Source organism: Canis lupus, chromosome 29 (assembly GCF_048164855.1).
Source record: "Canis lupus baileyi chromosome 29, mCanLup2.hap1, whole genome shotgun sequence".
Lineage (NCBI taxonomy): Eukaryota > Metazoa > Chordata > Mammalia > Carnivora > Canidae > Canis > Canis lupus.
Window position 1 is genome coordinate 300,395 of NC_132866.1, and position 26,913 is coordinate 327,307.

Below are 26,913 nucleotides of genomic sequence, written 5' to 3' on the forward strand. Positions count from 1 at the left end.
GCGGTTCTCGCTCCCCTGCCCTTGGTGTGAGAACTGCCCTCCCAACAGCGGAAAGCTGGTTCCTGTGACTCTCAATATATTTATTTGCTTCGTCTTAGAATCCACTGGAGTCCTTTTCGGCATTGGTAACCCACGCCAGGGCCCAAACAAGCGCCTGCTGCTTATTCAGGGTTCTGTCTGGAACGTGCGGGTCGATAGTCAAAATGCTGTGCGCAGGATATTTGCGTTTGTTGTTCACGTTGCTTTTTTTTTTTTTAAAGATTTTATTTATTTATTCATGAGAGACAGAGAGAGAAAGGCAGAGACACAGGCAGAGGGAGAAGCAGGCTCCATGCAGGGAGCCCAACACAAGACTCGATCCCAGGACCCTGGGGTCATGCTCTGAGCCAGAGGCAGCTGCTCAACTGCTGAGCCGCCCGGGCTGCCCTCTCTATTCCTTTCATATATGGTGGAGTCACTTATTACTGCTCACACTCTGGTTTTGGGTCCTTCCCCCATTTTCATTGATATTATCCATTAGTTTTGTTTTTTCCTTTTTTCTTTTTTTTGAAATCACAATTTATTTTTAAAGATGTTATCTATTTATTCATAAGAGACACAGAGAGGCAGAGACACAGCCAGAGGGAGAAGCAGGCTCCATGCGGAGAGTCAATGTGGGACTCGATCCCAGGACCCCGAGGGTCACGCCCTGAGCTGAATACAGGCACTCAACCGCTGAGCCACCCGGGTGCCCTTAATTCACATTTTAAAAAATTTAAATTCTGTTCATTGACATAATGTGCTATTGGTTTCAGAAGTAGAGGTCAGTGATCACACCCAGGGCTCATCCCATCACGGGCCGTCACCCAGCCACCTCACATCCTATTATTTTGTAATAAGTAAAACATTAACAGGATTCCTAAGGAGCCGACTCCCTCCCACCCCTGAGGGAAATCAGTCTTCTTAGTTTCTTTCTTTTTTTAAGGTTAGTTATTTATTTATTCATGAGGGACACAGAGAGACAGAGACCCAGGCAGAGGGAGAGGCAGGCTCCACGCCGGGAGCCCGACGCGGGACTCCATCCCGAGACCGGGGGTCACGCCCTGGGCTGCAGGCCGCGGCGCCAAACCGCTGAGCCCCCCAGGCGTCCCCGTCTTCTGAGTTTCTAGCTCAGCTGTCTGTGCGTCTTTCTGCACAAACAAGCACATACATCTGCCTTTTTCCCCTCCCGTTTGACTTTTTTCTCTGTAATGATTTTTTTTCCCCCACACAAGTGACAATCAATTCTCCAATTCTGTGCACCACCGGGTGTCCCAATTCAACCCTATTCCCCGGAAGAGACACAGACCCCGCCAGGGAAGGGCCTGGTCTGGGGAGCCTGCCTCCTGGTTCAGACCGTATCGGGGCCCCCCGGCCACCCTCTCTGTCCACCTTGACTACAAGTCAGGGCCGGGGGGGGGGGGGCCGGGGGTGCACGGGCACAGCCCCGCGGGCACCCGCCGCCTAGCCTGGCTCCCGCCCCGGCCCCAAGCAGCCTGCACCCCGGCCCGACCTCTTCAGCAGCGTAGCCAGGTGTGCCCTGAGAGCAGAGGCCCCGCCTCACAGGAAGTGCCCAGGGCTGGGGAGCTGCTCCCCGGGACCCCGGGACCCCGGGACCCCAGGACGGGAGCAAATGCATTTTTTATTGCAGCACATGGACTTAACCCACGGGAAGCCAGTGCACAAGGTGTGATCGGACCCAAGACCCCCTCGTTCCCGCGGCGTCCCCCCACCCGGGGCTTTCCAGGTGCTTTACAACATTTTGCAACACAAAGCTCGATGAATAATTTATGCATATGTGCTTTGTATTGTTGGAGATTTACCTGCCTGGCAAGCTCCGGGGAGTGGTCTTGCTGAGTTAAACCTGCCTTTGAGGGGACTCTTGGCGGCTCAGCGGTTGGGCGTCTGCCTTGGGCTCAGGGCATGACCCCGGGGTCCTGGGATCCAGTCCCGTGTCGGGCTCCCCACATGGAGCCTGCTTCTCCCACTGCCTGTGTCTCTGCCTCTCTGTGTCTCTGTGTCTCTCATGAATAAATAAATGAAATCTGAAAAAAAAAAAATGCTTTTGACTTATAAAATGTTATGATTTACGATTATAAATTTAAACCAGCGTCAGAGAGCAGGAAGTCTTGTCCTCTCAAAGGTCCTTCTAGCTTGGGTAAGAATCAGATGAGACAGATTAGCAGGAGAAAATCCAATTTAATGGGGTCGGGACAGGGACCCCATGCAGGCGTGGAAATTCCGAGTCAGACAAGGTGCAGGCCGTGTGTCGTCGGGAACTAAGGAGAAGGCGGTGGGGCCTGGGGCTCCCGGGAGGGTGATGAGGCACACATGTCTGTCCTGCCTCACAGAGGGGTCACTCAGAGGGAACTGATCTGTTAACCACCCCTATTCTGGGAAGGTCCCCCAATTTAGATTCTCCTGCATAGTCAAGAGGGAGGTGGAAGTTTCTCTGGAGTCTGCAGGGTCCCAGTGCGTTCAGCTTAGAATGATCCACGTGGCACATTCTGGGGAGGTCTCTCCACTGGCTTCCTTGGCTTCCCAGCCTTTAAAGCTCCATTTAAAAGCTTACTAACGGGGACGCCTCGGGGGCTCAGTGGGTGAAGCACGGCCTTTGGCTCAGGTCATGATCTCGGGGTCCTGGGACCGAGTCCTGCCTTGGGCTCCCTGCTCAGCAGGGAATCTGCTTCTCCCTCTCCCTCGGCCTGCAGCCCCCCTGCCTATGCTCTCTCTCTATCTGTCAAATAAAATTTTTTTTTTTTTTTTAAAGAAAAAAGCAGGCAGCCCCTGCGGCCCAGCGGTTTAGCGCCGCCTTCGGCCATGGGCGTGATCCTGGGGTCCCGGGATCCAGCCCCACGTCCGGCTCCCCGCATGGAGCCTGCTTCTCCCTCTGCCTGTGTCTGCCTCTCTGTGTGTGTGTGTCTCTCATGAATAAATAAATTAAAAATCTTAAAAAATAATAAATAAATAAAAGAAAAGTACCTTACTTCTGAATCTAGTTACTCTTGTGTTGGTGTGTCTTCCCTTATTCTGTACTTATTATTCTATTAACTTATACATTTGATATATATTCAGTCTCTCATTTTTTATTTTTTTAATGTTTTTATTTATTTATTTATTTTTAATTTTTATTTATTTATGATAGTCACACAGAGAGAGAGAGAGAGAGGCAGAGATACAGGCAGAGGGAGAAGCAGGCTCCATGCCCCGGGAGCCCGATGTGGGATTTGATCCCGGGTCTCCAGGATCGCGCCCTGGGCCAAAGGCAGGCGCCAAACCGCTGTGCCACCCAGGGATTCCTCAGTCTCTCATTTTCAAAAGACATTTCACAGACATGATGAAGTCGGTTTATAGATGCCCTAGGTATTTCAAGCTCTAACCAAGCTGATACAGCTGATTCGAAGCATCCGGGTCACGTGTGGACCTCCAGACCCCCCTGTGATGCGCTGCAAGCACCTATATGCTCCCGTCACTGGACACGACGGCGTCGGTCACCGGATCTTTTTTTTTTTTTTAATTTATTTATGATAGTCACAGAGAGAGAAAGAGAGAGGCAGAGACACAGGCAGAGGGAGAAGCAGGCTCCATGCACTGGGAGCCCGATGTGGGATTCGATCCCGGGTCTCCAGGATCGCGCCCTGGGCCAAAGGCAGGCGCCAAACCGCTGCGGCACCCGGGGATCCCTGTCACCGGATCTTAATGGAAATTCTCTCACACATCTTAGAACTAAAACTCAGGGGCACTGAGGTAACCCGTAGCCTTCAAACTAAACAGAGCCAGTTGCTAAGGCACCATCAGACGGGAACCAACAGGTCTCTACGATGGCCCGGGGCTTCTGGGCAATCCCAACCCGGCTGCAGAGCCAGCTCCAGACCACCTCCCGGAGCACCCACAGCCCCCAGGGGCCAGGCCCAGGGCTCCGCAGGCCCCCCGCCAGGCCCTGCTTTCTCAGGGTCCCACACACCCTCTGGGTGCCCTGGAGGTCTTGTTCTTACCCAAAGTTTACGGAAACCTTGCAAAAAGTCTTTCACGAGCTATGGGTGCCGGAGCAGAGCCCCACGGTGTCGACAGCGTCAGATACACTGTCCAACAGTTAAAACAATTCTTACCCAAACACAGAACGTGTCCCGAGTTCTTGGGCTCCTGGATGCGGAACAAGAAGTCCTAGGCCCCGCCAGAGGTCCCGCCCCGCTGCAGGTCAGCACAGGGCGCCGCCGGCCATCTGCGGGGCTCGCTGTGCGCCTCACGTGTCCTCTGCGAGTCAACCCCGAGTCGCCCGAGCCGGCAGACACAGGGTCAGCCTCATCCTTGGGGGCCCGTCCCACCGTGGGGGGCACACTCGGTGCAGCTTAAGGAGGAGGGGAATTTTGTTTGGCTGGACGTGGTTTCCACAGTGAGAAGCGCCCACTGACAGGGCACCTCCTGAGGACGCACACAGCGGTCACCACCCCCCCACCCACCCCCCACCCCACCCACCCCCGCTTCCTATCACCTCCTCCTAGGTCGTGGCCGTCCTCAAGGTCATCTCAAGGCTCACCGCCTTCCCCATCAGGCCAGCACCGCCCCAGCAGGTGAGAGGCCTCTGCTCCATCGTCATTACCTTCAGCAGCGCCGCTGGTCCCCACCCGAGACGAGGCACAGCAGCCTGTCACTCCGGGCCCTGAGCACAGAGCACAGAGCTCGTCCGCCTGCCACGCACCTGCCAGCTGCTGCCGAGAGGATACGGGAGCGTGCGCAGGGGCCGGCTGGGAGGGAGGCCCAGCTCACAGGGGCGGGGGGCGGGGGTGGCTCCACACTGCGGTGGGCTGCAGCACCCTGGCACCTCTTACAACTGCAGGTGCCTGGGTGGCTTGTAGTGGGACCCCCGCTCTGACCCGAGGTGTGACCCCCGGGGGTGACCCTGATGTGGGGCCCACGGCGTGACCTGAGGGCTGCAGCTTGAGGAGGACAGTGCAACACAGCAGCCAGAACACACTCTTCCTCCCTCGGTGCCCTACAATGTGCCCACTTTGCACACACGTGCCACACGTGCCCACACTCATATACACGTACGCACACGAGCTGCACGTGCACAAACATGCACACTCACACATGCATGCAAACGTGTCCTCTCACTGTCTCCTCTCCGCAGATGTCCCCACACACAGATGCACGGGCACGTTCTCTTGGGCAGACACCATTCCCCAGGCTGGGGCGGTGGGTGGGGGCAAGCAGAAGGTGGCAGCGCCCCTGGGGGTTCAATAGGCCAGAGTTTGACCTGATGTGTGTGTGTGTGTGTGTGTGTTTTTAAGATTCCATTCATTTATTCATGAGAGACACAGAGAGAGAGGCAGAGACACAGGCAGAGAGGGAAGCGGGCTCCATGCAGGGAGCCCGACGTGGGACTCGATCCTGGGTCTCCAGGATCACGCCCTGGGCTGAAGGTGGCCCTAAATCGCTGAGCCACTCAGGCTGCCCCTCATGCGTGTTTTTTTTTTTTTTTTAAGATTTTATTTATTTACTCATGAGACACAGAGAGAGAGAGAGAGAGAGAGGCAGAGACACAGGCAGAGGGAGGAGCAGGCTCCATGCAGGGAGCCCGACATGGGACTCGATCCCGGGTCACCAGGATCACACCCCGGGCCCAAGGCAGCGCCAAACCACTGAGCCACTCGGGCTGCCCCTGATGCGTGTTTTGAATAGATTTCCCCCAGAAGTGGTCTCCAGAACCCACAGGGCAGAGGCCACCAGGTGGAGCGGCAGTGGCAGCGGGGTGGCTAGGGAACCTGGGGAGTCCTGGAAGGACCTGCAGGGCCTCACAGGGCACCGAGGGCCCCAGTCACCTGCAGCAGCCAGGCCCGAGCTGCAGTGGGGGATCAGCTGGTCTTGGAGGCCTTCATCTCCCGTCTCACAGCGAGCCCTGGTGCTGCCGCGGAGGCCTCAGGCCGCCTGTGCAGTGGCCCCATGGGGTGCACCCCAGTGGCTGGCACAGCAAGACTCAGCGCTGGCCAGGACAGCAGCTGGGGCCCTAGTGACCGGCAGCCCAGTGAGGTGCCCCCAGGACTGCTTAGAGCCTCAGCCCCTCCCGCCCCCACCCCGCCCGAGAACCAGGCCAGGACTGACTGAGGCACTTCTGAGGCATCTGCAGGAGATGCAGGTCCCAGGAAACCCCCTGCCTCCTGCCTCACCTGCCCAGGGGGGTGCATTCGGGTGCCCCGCAGGTAGACAGTGGAGGTCGGGCATGCAGCGGCTTCTCCCTCTGCGGGGGGCCAGGCTCCTGGGCGCAGCAGGCGTGCCTGGGGGCGGGGGGACCGGGCCCCATTAGACCTCCGGAGCACCGACCGGGTGTGCGTCAGGACAGGGTCAAGGCAGGCAGGGGGACTTGGGGCAGCCCTGTGTCCCCTGTGTCCAGGCTGTGGGGAGGTAGCCGGGGTCACACCGCCCTGGGGAGAAGCACTGGCTGGGAGTGCGGGCACCGAGTACAGCCAGCTCCAGACCCTGCTCCGCGAGGGCACCGGGGGCACCACCCCCTGGGGCCTAGCATCCCCCCAGCCTCACCCTGCCCGGCCCGGTAGGGGGCTTCGTGCAAGCACTGGGGAGCTAACAGGACACGGCGCGGGGAGCAGAGAAGGGACTCGGGGCAGCCCCACGGGCTCAGCCTCCTTGGCATCCCCGGGCCCGCAGGACCTGTGAGGCGTCTGGGCCTCCCGCAGCCCGAGTACATCAACGGTCCTGTAGATGGTTCGCCTGGATGTTTTCTCTTTATTGTGCGCCGCTGTGCTCTTCCGTGACCTGAAAAATCACGGCCTTCTGAAGTGACAAGACTGTCATCTGTCTTTCATCCGTGTGCTGCCTCTGGGCCACGTGGCACGGTGCTCAGGGCAGGAACACCACAGTCAGCCCGCGGTTTGCCAGGGAGTGGAGGGGCTGCGTGTGCACGTGGGCGCCCCTGCACACCAGAGGCCTCAGCCCACGGGCCCCCATTACTGCCCCCGGGGTTCCCGGGCCGCAGCCAGGAGTCCAGGGCCTAGAAGGCCTGGCTGCTCACCCAGCTTGGCGCGGGCTCCCGGGCTCTCTGGCACAGCCAGGGTATAGCCTGCCAGGCCCTGAGGGTTCTCCAGGGCCCTGTGTGCCCCCAGGAGCGTGGCTCTAGGGGGCAGGTACGGGTGAGCCTGTTGAGTCCTCACCCCATGGTACAATTGTGGGGGCCGGCGTCCCTACTGCTCCTCAGCCTGGGGCCCAGACCATGGCCCCTGCTTTTTGGATAGCTCAGAGACCGGGTGCTGGGGCCCCTCGGGGAGGATCCTGGTACCAAGCACTGCCCCCAGGAAAGTTCTGGCACCCAAAGCCGCTCAGTGAGCCCTGGGGTTCACAGGACGTCCCCTACTCGGCAGCTCCTCCTGTGACCTGGCCCTGCCCAGGGCCTGTGCTCACGCCGTCCCCTTGCCCAGAGCCCCCCTCCTGCCTCTGTGGGGGCCTCCCCGGGCAGTCCTGGCCCCAGGAGGGAGGCGAGCGGGCCAGCCTGTGTTCAATCACCCCAGGTTAAGTGGGCACAGGCCGCCGGGGGGCCGGCTTTGGTTCAGCAACAGACCGCAGGCCCTGCTGTTCTTTCACACGAGAAGTTGAAATGGAGAAGTTTGTTGCTCGCGTGTCCTGAGGACGGGTCCGCAGGGCTGGAGAGGCCACGTGGAGCCCGGGGTCAAGGCAGGGCGCAGACAGCGGCGGCGCAGAGGCTCACCGCGCTCCCAGGGGCTCCGAGCTAGGGCCAGGTGGTCGGTCCAAACCACCGGAGCAGGGCTTGGGCAGGTCCGCGGGGCGGGGGGCGGGGCGGGGCTGCGCAGGGGCCCGACGGAGGGGCGGGGAGGCGGGCGCGCTGGTGACCTTACGGGCTGCTGGGGAGTCGGGTCGCGGACTGTTTGCTAGCTGCTCTGTGCTGGGGTCTGGGGCCCGAGCTCCCCGGACGGCCGGGGGCAGCACGACGCCGCACAAAACGGATGCGAGGCAGCCACCCGGAGACTCGCGGTGCGGCCCCTGCCCAGGCGCGCACGGGCACCCGGGGTGCGGGGCGAGGTGCGCAGCTCCAACCGCAGATCCGCCCGGACATCACCTGCCAGCTGCTCGCTCACGGACGCGCTGAGGCTCAGGGCAGCACCTGGGGCCACCGCTGCTGCCCAAGGCCCTGCCCTCCGGGTCTGGAGCCCTGGGGGGTCTCGACGGTCCCGCAGGGCGCACAGGGGCGGGGCTCAGAACAGGGCGGAGCTCAGCGCGAAGGGGGCGGGACCCAGAGCGGAGGGGCGGGGCTCAGGGGAGGGGGCGGGGCTCAGAGTGGAGGGGCGGGGCGCAGAGCTGAGGGGCGGGGCTCAGGGAAGGGGGCGGGGCGCTGAACAGGGCGGGGCCCAGAGCGGAGGGGCGGGGCTCAGGGGAGGGGGCGGGGCGCAGGGCGGCGGGGGCAGACGCAGAGCGGAGGGGCGGGGCTCAGCGCGGGGGCGGGGCTCAGAGGAGGGGGCGGGGCTCAGGGGAGGGGGCGGGGCTCAGAGTGGAGGGGCGGGGCTCAGGGGAGGGGGCGGGGCGCACAGCGGCGGGGGCAGACGCAGAGCGGAGGGCGGGGCTCAGAGGAGGGGGCGGGGCTCAGAGTGGAGGGGCGGGGCAGAGCGGCGCAGGCAGACGCAGAGCGGAGGGGCGGGGCTCAGCGCGGGGGGCGGGGCTCGGTGGGGGCGGGGCTCAGCGCGGGGGCGGGGCTCAGGGGAGGGGGCGGGGCTCAGAGTGGAGGGGCGGGGCTCAGGGGAGGGGGCGGGGCGCACAGCGGCGGGGGCAGACGCAGAGCGGAGGGCGGGGCTCAGAGGAGGGGGCGGGGCTCAGAGTGGAGGGGCGGGGCAGAGCGGCGCAGGCAGACGCAGAGCGGAGGGGCGGGGCTCAGCGCGGGGGGCGGGACTCGGCGGGGGCGGGGCTCGGCGGGGGCGGGGCGGGGCGGCTGGGCCCTGCTGCTGCTCCCCCAGCGCTGCCGCTGCTGCGCCCCCACGTCCAGAACCGGCGCGCGGGTTTCATCCCCGCAGGTACCTGAGGTCTCCCGGGGAAGAGCGTCTGCGGAAGCCCAGAAGCTCCGAGGTGGGCGCTGCCCTCTGAGCCCGGGAGCGGGCCCCGGGGGCGGGCGGCGCAGGTCGGAGGTCCCGGCCGGGCCGCGCCCCAGAGCCCCAGGCCCCCGCGGGAGAGGCGGCGGACACGCGGGGCTGACGGGGTGTCCGCGTGGGGACGGACGCAGGGCGGCTGTGGCTGGCCCCGCAGGGCTCTCGGGTGCACGGCGTGAGCCCCGTGGTGCGTCCCCCTCGCCGGGCCTGGACCCCACCGCCGCCCGCCCCGCGCTCCGTGTCCGGGAATGAGGGGCCGGTGCCTGGAAGAGCAGCTCAGGGGAGGGCCGCCGCGGGCCAGCATGGTCCGCCCTGGTCCCCTGGACACTGACGGGCCGTCAGGCAGAGGCAGGCGCACCCCAAGGGGCCCGGGGGTCACAGGCAAGCCTGCTGCTCTCCCCAGCACCCTCTCGGGGAGCCTGTCCGAAATGCCGCCTCCCCAAACTGTGAGGCCACCTGGGCTGATGCCACCTCTGCCTTCCGAGCAGGCTGCGGGGTCGCCGGGGCGGTGTGAGGGCCCGAGGGTGGCCGTCCTGGCCAGAGGTGAGGGTCCCGTGTGCACCCCCCCAGGCCCCGGGGAGGCTGTGTCCGCGGGGCCAGCCAGGGGGCAGCCGGGCAGTCAGGCAAGAGGCACTGTCCCCGGCCCGTCCTGCCATCACACGGGGTAAACCCCGAGGCCCTGGTGTCTCTTCAGCTGCAGAGACACGAACTGGCAGAAGCACAGGCCCAGCTGGAGGTGGCCCTGAGCCCCCTGGACGTCCTCAGAGGCGGGGAAGTACGCGTGGGCCACGCAGCAGGCGTAGCTGGAGGAGAACCGCAGCATGGCCTCCCGGAACAGCGCCTCGCCCTCCGCGCACTCCAGAAAGACCTGCCTGCACTCCTCCAGGAGCACGTACACGAAGTGCAGCTTGTTCATGGTGTCACAGCCCACCAGCACGGAGTGGGGCGCCAGCAGGAGGTTGGCCTCGCCCGCTCTGAGGACCAGCTCCCGCATCTTCCTCCTGGAGAACCTCCGGAACCAGCAGAAGGTGTTCACCGCCAGGACCAAGACGAGGGAGCAGAAAAACACCCCGCCCAAGAGGAGCAGGAAGCGCTGAGCTGGCGGGCTCGGCTGGAGCCCCAGGATCAGGGTGAAGGACAGCAGCACCAAGGAGATGAGAATCAGGAAGATGCCCAGCGGGACCCTGCAGCCCAGGTAGCGGAGGCAGGACCTGGGGGACTGTGCCCCGTTCAGGACGCCCAGGGCGCGCCGGTACACCTCGGGCTCCTCCAGCACCTCCTTCAGGGGGTCCGGGACACTCAGGGTGCTGAAGGTCCCCACCTGCCAAGACGACAGGCTGTCCTTGTTGATGCAGTTGAGGGTGAGGAGGGCCTTCCCACTGTAGAGGGAGGCAGCCGGGCGCAGGGCCGGCACGGAGCGCGCCCCGCACAGGGTGGCCTGGCACAGGAGCCGCAGCACCTTGGGGTAGAAGCGGCTGTCGGTCGCCTCCAGGTAGGTCAGGTGGCTGAGGTGCAGCGGGACCCGGCAGGGCTTCAGCAGGATGGGGATGACGGCCTTCCTCTCCAGGCAGTAGCCGAACAGGGACAGGTCGGCCTCCAGGAGGCACCACCGGCTCTGCACGAAGTCCTGGCTCAGCAGCAGGAGCACCTTCTGGCTCTGCTGGATGCACTCGGCCATGTTCTCCAGGATGTTCCTGCCGGGGACGAAGTCCCGCTCGTGCAGACACACCCGCAGCCCCGGGAGGTCCGCCTCCAGGCGGCCGATGAGCGTGTGGGTCCACGCCGCGTCCCTGCTGCTGTAGCTCACGAACACGTGGAACTTCTCGCCGGGCCTCAGCGGGGGGATGGCCAGGGCCCCCCCTTCCTCCTCGGGGCCGGGATCCATGGGCGCCGCCTGGGAATCCACCCCCGGGAAGCCGCCTCAGGTCTCCGGAGAAGGAAGCCGCCCTCAGGCTGTGAGACCCGAAGACAGACTCCCTCGGTGGGGACGCTGCGGAGGACTGGAGGACGAGAGGACCGCTGAGGAGGCCGGGAGGACCGCTGCGGAGGATGGGCCAGGACGGCAGTGAGGCCCCAGGGGCCGCGGGGGAGCTGCCAGCAGCCCCAGGAACCACCTGCCCCGGCAGTGACCACCAGCTCCTGCTCCGCGCCCCCTTCCAGCTCGGGACCCACCGGGAGGGCCATCCGCGCCCCTCGGCCATCGCCTGGCCCTGGCCCCCAGCCTCCCCCCAGGCCCGAGCCCCCGCCCCCGGGGCGCCCCCACTGCCCGGCCTGCCTCCTGTTCTCTGCCGCACGCAGTGACCGAGCCCCCGGGGCCGTGCGCCGTCACCTGGGGCGTCCTCCTTGGTGACACACGACACCGGCTCTGAGGGCTGGAGCCGCGGGGCCGCTTCCTGTCCCTTTTCCCGCGGTTACGGGTCAGGGGGCTGCCCCACACTGGCTGGCCGCATCCCTGAAATCCCTTCCTCGAAGCCCTAACCCCAGGGGATGCCGTTGGGAGGTGGTCAGGGCCTGAGGGCGGCCCGTGAGGGGCGACTGCCGCCAGGGGGTCCCCACCCTCCCACCGGGGCAGTAGCCCGGTGCCCTGAACCGACCACCAGGCTCCAGACTCTGAGAAATCACTATCATTTAGGAGCCCAGGCTCCGTGTCGTGTGCGGGAACCTGGGCCCTCCCCAGGGCCCCTTCCAGAACATGCCAGCAGGTCTCTACGCCGCTCCATAGCCTTGCAGCAAGATTTCGCTGCTCAGACTTGGTGATCAGAGCGCCCAGAGGCCGAGCTGGACACCCGGCCCCGCGAGGTGTGCGCCGCTCGCCCAGGAGGCTCGCCCAGCCCAACCCCCCAGGACTCCCGGCTGAGGCCCCGCCTCGTGCCCGCCACCACCTGGGCACCCTGCACACCTCGCGTGGCGGCTGGTTCCCGGGCCGGCCTCACGGGCAGAGTGGGCTGTGATGCCACCGTGCCAGGCAGCCCCCGCTGAGACCCCTGCCCTCAGGTGCGCAGGAGCAGGGGGCACAAAAGGAGGGCCCACGAGCAGCTCTGGGAGACCGAGGAGGAGAAGCCCACCTGCCCGCCGCGGCCTCGCCCCTGCTCTCCCCGGTGGCTGGAGGCAGGGCCCCCACGGTGGTGACAGGAGGGGGCTCGTCCCGCAGCCCACCCAGCACAGCACGGATGGAGCTGCTGCAGGAGGCCGTAGCGTCCACCCTTCCTGCCTGGCAGGCCCGGTGCACGGGCACCTTCCCCCTGCAGCCAGATGTCCCGTGAGCGGGGCTGTGGGGGACGCTTCACCTTGGCCCCCTCCAGGGAGGGCTGCCCACCCCCCTCTCTCACCGGCGTCCTGCAGGCGGGCTGGGTGCGCAGGTCCAGAGGCGCCGGGACTCCGATGCTGCTCCTGCTCCGGGCCCCGAGGGCCCGAATAGTGCAGGCTCTGGCCTCACTGCTCCTCGGGCGAGGGGTCGGGCTGGGAGGCGACCCGGAACCCCCCACCCCACCCCCCAGCACTGTCCTCAGACAGAAGGAAGTCTGCAGCCAACACTTTCTAGAGGCATCTCTGCTCCAGCGCGAGCAGTGGGAAACTGAAAAGGGAAGCAAATTGAGGAAGGCCCCTGGCGTGGGATGGGGGTGGGCGGACAGGGCCCCTTCTGAGAACGACGCTGGGGACCTCGCAGGGCCGGACGGTGGGAGTAACACGGCCACGACGCTCTCGAAATCGGCCCGGGGGTGATGCTGGGTGCTGCGCGGCAGCGGGGCCTGCCTGGCGGGGAGGGCTGGGCGCCCCCAGTTGGTTCCTTGGAGCAGGTCTGGCGGGGGCAGGGGGCATCCTCTGTGTCCCCAGGGCTGGCGACGCCCTCCAAGAGCCGATGGCAGCTGCTGGGTGACTTCCCCAAACAGTGGAGCTCGCCTCCCCTGCCCTCCCAGGCCTGGAGCTGCAGCCTCCCCCGCCCCCCCCTCCCCTCCCCCAGTCCTACTCCGTGACCGAGGGGAGTAGCGTCTGTGCCCCCCCGGGCCTGTGCCCGCCCCCACGGCCCCCCCACCTGAGCCAGAGGCCCGTCTCCCACCTGCGCCATCTCGGTTCCGGTTCCTGTGGTCACTTAGTGGAACAGCTACTCGGACTCACACCTGAGGGAGAAACTCCAAGCCGCACGCTCCTGCGTGAATCCTACAAACAGCAGAACCCAGAATCGACGAAGCGGCTCGATGCCATGATGCCAGGGAGGCTGCACACGCCGCGGTGGCCTGGGACGTGTCACCACCGATTTGGGGCACAGCCTGCTACCGTCCCCAAGAGGCCTGGAGACACGGGCCTGCCCTTTGAGGACCGAATCCCCTAGAAAAAGGCCGTATGTCCAGCTGATGGACTTGTGCCTGAAACAACGGGACGTCGAGGGACGTGCACTTGCAGCACTGTCACTGTTTGGAGGATAAGAGTTTTTCAAAATATTTTATTTACTTGAGCGAGAGCGAGAGAGCAGACACACGCTGGCCGCACAGTGGGGGGGGGGCGGAGGCAGCGGGAAAGGGAGCAGCAGACTCCTGGCTGAGCCTGGGGTCCACGCAGGGGCTCGGGGCTCGACCCCCCCGACCCTGAGAGCGTGACCTGAGCCGTCAGCCCGGCGGCCCCGGTAAGGAGGATTTTCACAACTAGTCCTTTGAGGGGCCACCCTCCCTGCACACCCTGCCCCCCAATCACACAGACACGCTCCCTCCCCAGCACCCGCCCCCAGAAGTGGGGTGGCCTGGGGTGACCCCCCCCCCCACGAGGACAGGGCAGGAGCCTCTGGAGTTCTGCTCAGCAGAGGGGACGGCGCCAGGGGTGGCTCCACCTGCCAGGACCCAGGAAGGCAGGGAGAGACGGGGGCAGGCGGGCAGCGGGGTGCAAAGGCCGAGGACAGTCCCCCTGGGAGGGCTGTGTGGGAGCCCCTGACCCCCCACTGGGGGCACCCTGGGCGGTAGGTCTGCTGGGCAGGGCCTCCCAGCTGCACACCCCTGCCCTCCTGGCTCTGGGGGCATTTGGGGACACGACCCTGCCCCCCACGGCCATGGATGCCCCTCCCCCTCTGCAAGGCCGGGGGCCCCAGACCCAGACCTCGTTTCCCTACCAGAGCCAAGGGGAAGAACTGGGGGCATCGGGAGGATCTGCGCCCCACACTCACTCACACAGTAGCCTGGGGTGGGGTTCAAGTGGGGACCCCCCCCACCGTCACCACCTTCCTTGTTACCTCTGCTTCCCCAGCAGACTCTGCTCCTCACCAAGGGGGTTTGCTCCTTAGGTTCAGCACCAGGGGCAGGGGTCCTGGGGGTCCCTGGGGTCTCAGAGCAGTGACACCCCCGCCCCCGCCCCCAGGGGTCCAGTGTGTGCCAGGCGGGCCTGAGAGGGCAGCTGCTGCCTCTGACCAAGGGCTGGGGGGCCCTGCTCCTCGGGGGGCCGGGTGGGGGGAATCCTGGTCTTTCCTCAGGCCTGGGCCCACCCCTTCCACCCCGACCCTGACTCCGAGGGAGTCATTGGGCATCCAGCACCAAGGACGGGGTCGGGACTGGCGAGGGGCACCTGGGGAGGCGTGGGGGACACACCTGCAAGTCCCCTCCTCTTCCAGGGGGTCCCCTCCTCGGCAGCCCATGGAGAGCAGACCCTGGGGGGTGGGGCGTGCACAGCCCCGGCGCCCCCATCGCCGGTCAGGGATCCCTGGGCAGTGGTCAGTCGTCCTTGGGGCCTTGTCCCTGGCGCAGGAAAGACTTTGCTCCTAAGAAACCTACCAGGGACTCAGGAGGGGGTGACCCCCAGAGCTCAGGAGCTCCGCGCAGGGTGCTGCTTCCCTTCCCACCTGCTTCCCGACCGGCCCTGCCCTGACGCTCTGGAAGGTGCCCGGAGGCTTGAGGCTCCCCGGGCCTGGCCTCACTTGGTGCGCCTGCTGCTCAGCCCCCAACAGCCCCCGTCTGCGCTCGGCCCCTGTCCCCTCACCATCTGTCGACACCCCAGGATCACGACCTGGGCCGAGGGCAGACGCCCAACCACTGAGCCCCCCAGGCGTCCCAACAAAGCATTTCTTTTGACTTCCTTCCAGAACAAGGGCCGACACAGAAAACAGAACTGCCGCCGTGGGGCAGCTGTGCGGGGCGTCGGAGCCACCGGGGTCGTGGCACCGTGTGTCCATGGTGACTGCTGCCCAGGACGGCTCCCGAAGGCCACTGTGGCTCGCACCCCCCAGGGGGTGATTTGAGAATTTAGGGCGCACACAGGAGGCCCCTTCTCCGCTTGTTCCCAGAAAAGGGTCTGGAAACAGGCACAGCTGGCAGCCGTCCCCACGGGCCTGGAGGCGACATGCCGCTGAAGGAGGCCCCAGACTCAGGCAGGGACCGAGTGTCCTTCCCGGATTGTCCCAGTGCAGGACGGACAGGTGTCCAGGCCGCTTCCAGACGCGCCTGCGTCGTGCCGGGTCCATCCGTCCAGACACTGGGGCCCTCGGGACCGTGAGCTGCTGTGGCCAGCCGGGCCTGCAGCTGGACCTTCGGGTGACGGCCGGAGTTCCGTGCCCCCAGGCACAGCAGCTCAGGATCTGGGAGCGAAGGGGGAGTGGGGCTGGCCCCGCATGGAAGGACGCCCCATCACGGTCAGTGGGCTCCAACACCTGGGAAGAGCCAGCCGGGGGTGGGGTGGTGACCACATGGCACCACCTTCCAGGCCTCCTCCCCCCTGCCAGCCTCGTTGGCCTCGCCTCGGCCCCCCCCCCCCCGCTCCTGCCCTTAGAGTCGCTGCTCAGACATGCTGGGGTTTCCCTGACGGCACCCTCGGGGCCGCGGAGGGCGCGTTCCCTGCCCGGAGTGTGGGCGGTGCCCCTCACTGGCTGACCCTGGACAGGTCAAGGCTTGCCCAGAGGCCGGGCCCACCTCCCCTTGGCCAGGCTTGGGCCGGGGCGTCGGCGGGGGCCGGGGGGCTGCCACCTTCTCGTACCAGGTACTGCCTCCCACTCAGCATCTTCAGAACCTGGAGGTCAGCCTGGAGGTACCACTTGTCCTCGCATTCGCCCTGAGGCACGACCGGGACGCCATGTGACCCAGAACCCAGGGCACCCCTCAGAGCCCCCAAGTCCCCAGCTGGGTCCGGCCCACTCGGCTTGGCTGGCCACAGAGAGGCGGGCAGGGCGGAGCGGCCACCGGTCAACTCGTCCGCACCCGGAGCCCCGGGGCCCTGAGCTCCCGGCCCTTCCCCGCTCCGAGGCCCAACAGGGTTAGGGCGACTCCAAGCCCCAGAAGGCCCCATCCCCGCTGCGGCTTTGCAGGCAGGACTCCCACCTCCTGGGGCGGGCCTGCGTCTGGAGCCCGACAGCTCCTGGAAATCAGTGGAGGCTGATTTGTTTTGAGCGTCAATGGACGTCAGGGAGAATTCAGGAGGGGAAATGTGAGTCCGTGAGGCCGTGGGGCGTTTTCCCCTGTCCCCGGAGCGAGGCAGCTCGGAGGGGCTGCGCTCATCCGAGTCTTGTCCAGCACCGCCCCACTGAGGCCGGCGCCCCTCAACACCCCCCGCTGTCCTGAGCCGCCTCCCCTGGGATTTACAGGCCTAATCAAGCCACTTCTGGCTTCTCGGGTATTCTGGCCACCACAGGAGTGAGATTTGGGAATCAGGGTTTCAGCTCCGAATTCCAGGTCCAAGTAGAAAGCGGCTCGCAGGTCCCCCCTGGAGTTCCCAGCGTCAGACCTCCCCGCAGCAGAGGGCAGGGAAGCCCTGGGGACGGTCCCCGAGCGGAGGCCACCCCTGGGGCTCAGGCTGGCCAGCAGCAAGGCCGCAGCTTCCAGCCCCAAGAGCTTCACACGCAACGGACGCCCAGTGTTGGGTCAGCCTGAAGATGGGAGATGAGGACACGAGTGTCAGGCCCTCTGCGTGGCCCCGAAGTCTCAGTGTTCATGACCCTGTCCCTGGGAAATGATTGAGAAACGTTCTTCCACTTGGGCAGCCCAGGTGGTGCAGTGGTTTAGCGCCGCCTTCGGCCCAGGGCGTGATCCTGGAGCCCCGGGATCGAGTCCCGCGTCGGGCTCCCTGCAGGGAGCCTGCTTCTCCCTCTGCCTGGGTCTCTGCCTCTCTCTGTGTTTCTCATGAGTAAATAAACAAAATCTTAAAAAAAAAAAAAATCCACGATCTGCCCCAAACAACATGTCCTATGGGCCTGCGACACGTATTACGCAGTGAATATGCTGTTTGGCCAAGCAAAGGGTAAAGTCTCAAGTGACCATCAGCGTCCTGGGGCCTCCTGGTAGGGCCTGCCTGCTGCCGCTCCCGGTGTCCAGAGCGGGAGCGGGGCCATCCTCCGGGGACGGTGGCCACTCCACAGCTCTCCCCAACAAGGGAACGGGCGGTCACTCTGGTCCAAAAGAGGACATGGGGCTCTGGAAGGTGGGAGCCGTAGGAGGTGATCAGCTGTTTCTTTTGTTTTTAAAGCCTCATGAAAAAAGTAATAAAAAATAAAAATAAAGCCTCCTCATTTCCTGGGGGCCTGGCCCAGGTCTGAGTCTCTGCAGCCTGGTGGCCTAGGGGTCTTCCCCGCAGGAGGCCCAGCCCGCCCCCCGCCCCGCCCGGGGCTCTGCAAGGATGCGCTGCGCCCGGATTCCGGTTCTCCCAGCATCTACCGGACACCGCGGCCCCTGAAGCAGTTTTCACAGCCAGGGAAGCGCAATTGCCCCGCCTGGACACCGTCCTCCCCGAGAGGTACCGCCTGTTTATTCGGGCCCTTGGAACACCCCTTGGGCGTAGTGTGGGCGCGGGGACAGTGTGCGCAGCCCAGAGAGGCTGGCGGGCCCGGGGACGCAGCCTTGGGGCCTGGCGCTTGTGGACCCGCAGGCCCCACCACGGCGCCGGGCTGGGCAGGAGCACCTCCCCGGGGAGCACGACCCCTGTCTTCTGCAACTCCCGTCCCTCGGCCGGGCTGCTGAGCTGGGGCCCCGACAGCAGCCACTGCGCTGTGGTCCCCACGCATCAGGAGAGGTCCCTGCAGCCGCGAGCCGGCGGGGAGCCCACAGCACCCCCACACCCCTGCCCTTGGCCTCTCTGCAGCGGCAGCTGCCCCCAGCCCGGAGATGAGGGGCGTGCAGGTTCCCGGCAGCTCCGGACCTGGCGGTGCGCGGTGCACCGGACCACAGAGGCCAGAGGACGGCGGCACCCGCACCCTGCCCCCTGCGCCCGCTTTCCTCGCGGCCCACACCCGCCGCAGGGGCCGCCCCCACTGCCCCCCTCAGCCCCAGGGCTCCTCCCAGAGACAGCTTCCGGCTGTTTGGCTTTGTTCAAAAATGGCCACAACAGCACGTGCTCCCATATCCTCTGGGCTCTGGGGGGGGCTTTTAACCCCAGGACCCCGCTGACCTGACCCAGAGCCCCCGCAGGCTCCTGAGGTTTCCACCTGTGGGCCTCTGGCTCTGCATCAGTCCCGGGGCCCCTCCCCGTGCATCCCGGGGCCCCGCCCAGTGCATCCCCCCCCCCCCCCCCCCCCCCCCGCGCCGTCCTCCTCTCTGACACCAGGGGCCTGGCCTCTGCCCTCAACGCTGCTCTGGGTTCCCGCGTCTGCTCCCCTCTTCCCAAGCTGGAGCCTGCGCAACCGCTGCCCTGCTCAGCTCTCCGCCCGGCCCCGCCATCCCCTGGCTGAGCCTCAGCCTGTCCCACACCGGGGCGGGGGGGATCTGACCCATCAGGGCATCCTGGCCTGGGAGGGCAACGTCCCAGCAAGTGGGGACGTTGGCTGAGCACTGATGGGGGCTGTTCCCACTCCCGGAAGGACTAAGGGGGCTCCAGGGAGCCTCGGGCCGGAGCCAGGCCCCTGGGGCCCTGAGAGGGACGGCAGCAAGGCCTCCAGAGAGACGGGAGCAGGAGGGGTCCCTGAGGCCCAGACCTTGTGCCCAGGCCCCATGTGTGCATGGGTCACCCCCGTTCCTCAGCCTGGCCAGTGCCAGACGTGGGGCCAGGGCGGTGAGCCAGCTAGCCACCCGGAGAGGAGGGGCACCCAGGCGGCATCCGGACGGCATCCGGGAGGGAGCCCTGAGCGCCGGGGTCTTGGGCGACAGTCAGGTCTCGGAGGGCTCGCAGCGGCGGGCGCACAGCCTCAGAGTGGACAGTCGCTGGGGCGCCGGGTCCTCACAGGGTGGAACCGCCTGCCGCCGCCGCCTACCTCCTCCTCCTGGGCTCCCGTGAGAGCACAGGCCCCTGCGGGCCATGGGGCTGGGGCTGGGCGCCTGGGAGAGGTGGTGCGGGGCCCAGGGGGCAGGTCCGCTGGCGCTCAGGGAGCCTGAGGGGTGAGAGCGCGCATCGGGAGTCACCAGGGCTGGCCCCACGCCGCCCGCCCGGTCACCGGGCTCCCCGCGCCTCGGGTGCCTCCCAGGGTGGACTGGCCCCTGTGCGGCTGTAAGGACTTCGCACAAAGGGCGATGCCACACAGCACACGCTCCCCGCGAGGTTTTGGAGGCGAGATGTGCAGGCGGTTTCCTTGGGCTACAGTCACGGCGGTGGTTTGGCACAGCCCAGGCCTGGTTTCTAGACGCTTCCCGCAGGGCCTGCGGCAGGTGTCTGCATCCCCTCTCCTTCAGGGAGGCTCATGATCACCCAGGGTCTGTCTGCCTGAGGACCATGGTGTCCCCACCTCTGGGGCAGGTGTTAAGTCAGGTGAGCACCTGGGCGTGTTCCCAGGCCCCCGAGGGCTGGGGCGCGGGTACAGGCCTGGACAAGACGGCAGGGGCCGCAAGGATGGAGAGTTGCTCAGCCCCGGGGGACTCCTGCTCTGCTTTCGGGCTCTGGAGGTTTGGCGGGTGTGGCAGTGAGCTGGCCTGGCAGACAGACGGCAGACAGGACAGACGGGCCGGGGCCACCCCTCCGTCCACCTCCAGGTGGACGTCCTGTCCCTCCTGCCCCCTCTGGCCAGAGGTTGGGTAAAGTGCCACTTGTGTTTGCAGCAATTTTGCACCAAGTTGAGAAGGAACAAGTCAGGCTCCAGCCCGAATGCCCCCGGGGAGGGGAGTGGCCCGGCCTCGCAGGGTGAATGGCGGCTGCCAGTGGTTTCCAACAGGACCTTCCCGGGACATTAGGGTCTGGGAAGCGCGGCTTTGGAGGAGTCCTATAGTGAGACCCCAGGGCCAGCTGCCAGCCGTGGTCCCACTGGGTGAGAACTGCTGATTGCCACTGGCCCCCACGTATAGGGGAAAGTCTGCCCCAGTCTTTCCATTGAGGACCTGGACATGCGTCCTGATGTCCAAGAGGAACAGTCGGTTTCTTCAGTAAAGAGATGTCACCTTGGACCCCATGGCACCGGCTAGCTTGGGCTTCACACGACCCCACATCCGTGGCACCAAACACTCCCCTACACCAAGATTTTTGAGGAGAGACCGGCATTTCTACCTTAGTCCTGTCCATAAACTTGGCCGTAGGATTCCTACAAAATGAATCCGTTCTTAGCATCAGTCATTACACTGATTCCCCCAAGGGAGCCCCGAGCAGGGCTTCCAGACCCCCCAGCTCTGTAATTGAAAGCGAAGGATGTGCTCACTCCCTGCGGAGGCAGCCCAGACGGAGGCACCGGACACTGGAAGGAAAAGTGGGCCTTTGCGTGACCTTGTGTCCCCGCACAGCTCAGAGCAGGCGGTGGGTTGTGGTGGGAAACGGTGCCGTGGGAAGGTGGGGTGATGGGGCCAGTGTTTCCCGGGGTGCACCTGGGATGGGGGGCCAGTGGCCTCGGCATCCAGCAGCCTCGGGCTGCAGCCCGTCTCCTGTTCACACAGCCTGCCTGGCCTGCTCCTGCGCGGGGTGGGGGGCGCCGGGTGACCACAGTCAGCTTTCTCTCTTCTGGCGGCCAGAGACGCCGTCTAGTCTTTCTTCACACGAGACGGGAGTCGTGCAGGCTGCTGCTGCGTCTGGCTCCGAGACCCTGTCCGACCACAGCACACGCCCCCGCCACCCACCCAGACGCCACCTTCGGGGTGTCCTGAGCAGACACGGGGCAGGCTAGGGCAGCTCGCTGTCGCCCTCATTAAAATTCTTCTTCAAACGCTTCTGTGAGTGGCCGGCTGAAGGTAAACTACCGGGAGACGGTCCATCAAAGTGCTTTAAGGATCCATCTTCATTGACTGGGAACATCTTTACTACCTTAGGGAGGGGCAGCCCGCCCTGGGGGAGAGAGCGCTGCCCTCCCACAGTGGCCGCCAGCCCCCACCCTAAGGTCCGGGGCCCCTTCTGCATCTGCGGAGGAAGAGCTCTCTAACTGAATTTCTCTGGCTGAGCCAGACAGGTAACCGGCCCCCAAGCTGGATTTCGTTAAAGCCACTTTGGTTTTTCAAAAATGAACATGCACTGATCCAGGTTGTGCTTCCCGTGTCTGTTGTCACCCGCAGACCGGTCTCCGGATCTGTTCTCAAACTTCAGGCAGAGGCCGCCGGCAGCCTGCAGCACCCGCCCAGGTTGGTTTGTTTGTTTATTTATTTATTTTTGTTTTATTTTATTTTATTTTTTTCCGCCGAGGGTTTTAATCCAGAGCCTGTCCAGTTTTGGAAAGAATGTGAATAAGAGCAGGTGTCCCAGGGCCTCCCCTCCCGCCCGCACCTGGTCCGTGTGCTCCCCAGGAGCAGCCCCGGCCAGCGGTGGCTCAGGCCCTCCCCCCTGGACCCTTCCTGAGTCCCTGGTCCCTGGTCCCTGGTCTCTGGTTCCTGGTCCCGGGTCCAAGTCCTGGGCCCACTGGGGCAAGCGGTGCGGCGTGGGAGGGGCTGACGGCAAGCACCCCTCGCCTAGCGCTCTTGGCCACCAGCAGCCGAGGGGCCCGAGGGCCAAGCCCTGCCACCCCGGGGGCGGCGAAGAGGTTGCCCCCCTGCCACCTGCCCAGGGGCCTTGGCTGCACCCTCTGGCCGCTCCCAGGGCCGGTGTGGGCAGCACCGGGTGCCTGAAGGGCCACCAGGGCCTGAGGCGACCTCGGGAGGACGGAAGCGGAGCCACCAGGCCCGGTGATGGGTGTCACCCACGGCCCTGGGTTGGGGGAGCGCCTGAGCCTGAGCGGCATGAGGGGCAGGCTCCGGGCAGGGAAGCTGGGCCACTCCGCGGGACCCTGGGCACCCCAGGCAGCTTGTGGCAGGAGGCGCGGCCTGGCCGAGGGCGCCGGGAGAGGCGGGCTGCGAGGACAGGGGCGCGGGGAGCAGGGCCCGGGGCGGCGGACCCCCATCCCCTCCCCGCTCCGGGTCCCGAAGCTAATGGGCGCCCAGGCTCCCGCGGCGAAGGGATGGCACCGCCCCACCTGCCCCCAGGCTGCGAGCGGCCGCAGCTCCAGGGACCCGCTGGGCTGGAGGCCGAGCCGCGGGGCTCGGGGAGGGGAGGCCGGGCTCCCCGGCGGCCGCTCGTCCTCCCTGCGCAAGCGCCGCATGGCCCGTCCCTGTCCCCGTCTCGCAGGCCCAGGGCAGCAGCGGCCGGCGGCGCACAGTGAGGTGGCGGCCCTGCAGGTGCCAGGTCTCTGCGCCGGTGTCCGCGTGTATTACCTGGTTGGGGGTGGGGGGGTGGCCGGGCTGCTGGCTTCCCAGTGGGCGCCAGGTGGGTCTCGGCCTCACCTGTTCTGTGTTTCAGTCTCTATGTTTCGGCTGTTAGTACATGTTCTGATGCCTCAAGCCTACCTGCGGGGTCTTACAGATAAAACAAGTTACTGTTAAAGATTTTATTTGTTCATTCATGAGAGACAGAGAGAGGTGGAGACACAGGCAGAGGGAGAAGCAGGCTCCATGCAGGGACCCGATGTGCGGCTCCATCCCTGGACCAGGGTCACGCCCTGGGCTGAAGGTGGCGCTAAACCGCTGAGCCACCCAGACACCCCTTAAAGTGAGTTTTTAAAACCATGTCCCTACCACACTTCTCTGGAAAGCAGGGAGCAGTTTCCTTCAGTGTCCTCGAAAGGGGCCAGCGTAGAGCTTCCCACCTTGTGCAAAGCAGGCGGGCAGGTGTTCTGAGGCTCGCTCTGGGCGTGACTCCCGCGTCCCTTCCTCCCGCAAGCAGGACACTCAGAACCGGCTGTGGTTTGGGGTCCCAGTAGGAGACTGAGGCGGGAACCAGGAAGGGAAACAGTCTGGCGCCAGGACTGTTACGTGAACTCACTAGTGACTTTCACTGACTAGGTTTGTTACCGTCCGGACCAAATGCAAACGTTCAGGCTTGTATTGGGGATTTCCCCGCATGTGGAAATCGTGGAGCGCGTGGGTGAAGTGCTGAGACTGCGAGGGCCCGCGTGGGTGAACCGCCTGCCCAGCTGGGGGTGCGGCCAGGCCTGGTGGCTCCTGCGGCTGGGGCTTTGCCACAGGCCGCATTAACTGGGGCGGGAGTCAGGACGGGCAGCGACTGCCGGTGTCCCCAGCTCTCTGTCTGCAGGCGTCCGGCGGCGGCACAGCCCACGGGGCCTGCTTTCCGGGCTCACTGAGGCCTGGGCGCAGGCAGCTGAGGCTTGCAGGGCCCAGACCACAGGGTGCAGGTCTCCAAGCCCTTCCCTCCCTACAGGACCACACGGGGGTGGCCCGGAGGAGGGGACGGACCCGTTTTTAGCAGCAGGAGGCTCCCCCAAGTCATGATGATGCCTGAACTTGCTCTTAGTAGCCACGGTTCTCCCTAGGTTTCTGGAAAGAGGAGACTTGACGACGGATTTTAAAGGGACCCCACCCCAGCTCCTGAAGTACAAGCTGCAGAGAGTGACCGTGCAGTGACCAGGGAGGGCAGGGAAGCCCCTTGCCCTTTGACCTTCCTGGTGCTCACAGGAGCTCCTGCAGGATTTCCAAGGGCAGAGGTGGCAGCTGGCAGCCACCGTGCGGGGCCACACCCCCAGTCCTGAGCTTCCTGGTCAGCCGGCACTGCTCTTCCTGGCAAACCCAAGCTCCCTGAAAGTCAGGACCAAATTTCATGGATGCACAAGGCTCACTTTGCAAATAGTTTGAGGATCATCGTGGTCACTTAGGGTAATCCAAGGCATAGGGGACAGTGAAACCAAGGCAGGAGGAAGACCACCATCCCCTGCCCACTGCCTGGCGTCTGCACTCACCTCCGCAGTCTCCAAGACAGGGAGCCGGGGTCTATGCGGAGCCCCGCACACGGTCCCTACGGTCCTGGGCAGCCTGGAGCTGGCGGAGGAACGTGCCGAGTCAAGGTCAGTGTTTCTCCACCGTCCCCACCCGACACCTACCTGGTGCCCCCACGGATCTGGTCGCTGGCCTGTTCATCTGACCCGGGGCATGGTGCGCCCCCCACCGCAAAGCGAGGAGCTGGGAAGGCCCACCAGCCCGGTGCCCTTGTTGCTCGTCCAGACCAAGCCTTTCCGCTGCTGTGGAGAGGGCTGCTGTCCCCGGCAGGGGGCTGTCCCTCTGGAGACTTCTGCTGTCTGTTCCCCTTCTCTTGGGGGTCCCGGGTTCCTGCGTGTCCTGGCCAGATCCCCAAGCCGTGTGGACCTGCTGGCCCAGGGGCCCAGTTCCAGTCGGGCTCATTCACTCTGGTCCCTGGGCAGCCTCGGGGCACGGTCAGCGCTCAGGGCTCCTGCTGGTCACCGCACCGGCCACAGGCGCCCCTGCAACAGCCCGGCCTGCTCGGGGTCTGTGGGGGCTCCTCCTGGCCCATCCCCGGCGGGTCCCCCGGCCACAGGTCCCGAGTCTGTGGGTCCTCAGAGGGTGTACCGGTCAGTTCCGTTTTAGTGTTTCTCAGGGAGGGACTCCCACGATCTGACCGTAGATCCCGACGATCACAGAGAAGCCGTTGTCTAGGGGGCAGAGGGACTTCTGGGTCCTTCCTAAGCTGGGCAGGGGGTGGCATCTACTGGTTCCGCCAGGACAGGCGACTCTACACGTGCTTTTGTACCCATGAGATGCTTCATGACAAGAAAACGCTGCTCTCCGTCGGGGACAATGACTGCTGAATACCACCACCGTCTGCGCCACCGGGAAAGCAGGCAGCCGGCCGTCCAGGGCCAGGCGCGCTCCCCGGGGCTCCCCTGTGCCGGGACCTCCGCGGCCTCCAATCCGCAGCTCCCAGGCAGTATCTCTGAGCAGACGGGCTGCGCTGTTCTTCCGGCGTGGTGATTCAGACGTATCCGGGGCGCCTGCGGTTCTGGTGCTTTGGTTTTGACTTTTACAGAAGTGTCTCCGCTTAGACAGACAGGTGTTGCTTCTGCTGTCCTGTATGATCTTAAAAAAAAAAGATTTGTTTATTCATGAGAGACAGAGAGAGAGAGAGAGGCAGAGACCCAGGCACAGGGAGAAGCAGCTCCATGCGGGGAGCCCGACGCGGGACTCGATCCCGGGACTCCGGGGTCACGCCCTGGGCCGAAGGCAGGCGCTCACCCGCTGAGCCCCAGCTGTCCCTCCACACTCAGTGCAGAGTCTACTTAAGACTCTGTCTCTGCTCTTCCCCTCCTGCCACTCTCTCTCTCTCAAAATAAATAAATCTTTTTTTTTTTTTAAAGTCACTACGAATTCAAAGGTTTGAGTATATTTTGATGTTTCATTCAGCTACTCAGGCATCCCAGTTGTGACTCTCAACGATGCTCAGAAGTCACGTCTCTGACAGTGGGGCCCCGTTAAGTTGGCTCCTGAGTCCAACTTCAGAATTCTGTAACTTCCTTGACTTCCAAAACTGAATCCAGGCTCTTTAGGAAATCTACTCATTTAACCGTACGTATGTGTTGGAATATACGGAATATCCGTTATGAGTTAATTAGAATGCTTCTAATTCAAATTCAGGACAAGGTTTCTAGTAACTTCATTGATTCTAAATCCAAATCTTCTTGTTACCATACCAGAATATGTCACTTCTCAACACGACTTGGGACATTTCGGCTGCTTTCAGTCTTTGGTCATTAAACATTTTACTGAATAAAATTCTTGCCAGTGTGTGTTCAGGATCTATCCTTAGAAGCACCTTGCTGGGGACGCCTGGGTGGCTCAGTGGTTGAGCGTCTGCCTTCAGCCCAGGGCATGACCCTAGGTCCCGGGATCAAGTCCTGCGTCGGGCTCCCTGCATGGAGCCTGCTTCTTCCTCTGCCTGTGTCTCTCCCTCTCTCTGTCTCATGAATTTAAAAAAAATCTTAAAAAAAAAAAAAAAAGGCAGCAGTAAAGGTCAAAGGGTAAAAGCAAAAGCAACTGTTAGATGCCGCCGAGCGCTGTTCTCGGGGCTGCAGCTCAGCATCCCCAGCCCGTCTCCACACAGCCCTCGTAAACAGTGCAGCCAAATTGGATGTGTAAGAGGCCTCGGGGGTATTTTTATTTCTAGCTGTCTTGCTGTGAGTGAAATGAGGGAGTCTGCTTCTCTCCCTGTCCTGTTCTGCTTTGGCTGAGGGTCATGCAGAGGCGACACAGAAAAGGCATCTGTAGGAAAAGTGAACTGGACCGAGAACCCCTACCCAACGACCCAAGGCTGGGAGCGCCCCTGGTCACAAGGCAGAGCGGATACTAATTTTTGCTGGAAGAATTCAGACACGTCAGAGAAGTTCCAGAGGTAAAGTTCCAAAAAAGATAAACTCACAGCCCCAAATGACAAAGTCGGCCAGGAAACGAGGCACTGTGAGTCAGCAGAGGAATGGACAAAGACTCAGACCCACAGAACCTTCAGACATTAACATGATCGATCAAATAACGTAAAATTAGCTTAATATGTTCAAAAAATAAAAGAATGAGTTGAAAACATGGTAAATAAAAGCAATAAAAGACAAATAAATTAAAAAACACAGAACTAACAGGATTGAAAATAATTATTGAAATTAAAACCTGAATGCGTTTGACAGCACATCTGATATAACTGATAAGAAAACGAGTGAACTGGAAAC

At 63.9% G+C, this 26,913-nt stretch overlaps 1 protein-coding gene across 1 annotated transcript; it reads right to left on the minus strand.

Moving 5' to 3' along the window:
• Positions 1–8,972: 8,972 nt before the first annotated feature.
• LOC140620652 (uncharacterized) lies at positions 8,973–12,978 on the minus strand. The gene is made up of 2 exons (XM_072804772.1): positions 12,452–12,978; positions 8,973–11,162 (listed from the first exon to the last, which is right to left on the minus strand). The coding sequence occupies exon 2, from the start codon at positions 11,005–11,007 to the stop codon at positions 9,778–9,780; it is 1,230 nt and encodes a 409-aa protein (XP_072660873.1). The 5' UTR covers positions 11,008–11,162; positions 12,452–12,978; the 3' UTR covers positions 8,973–9,777.
• Between the last annotated feature and the right edge of the window lie 13,935 nt (positions 12,979–26,913).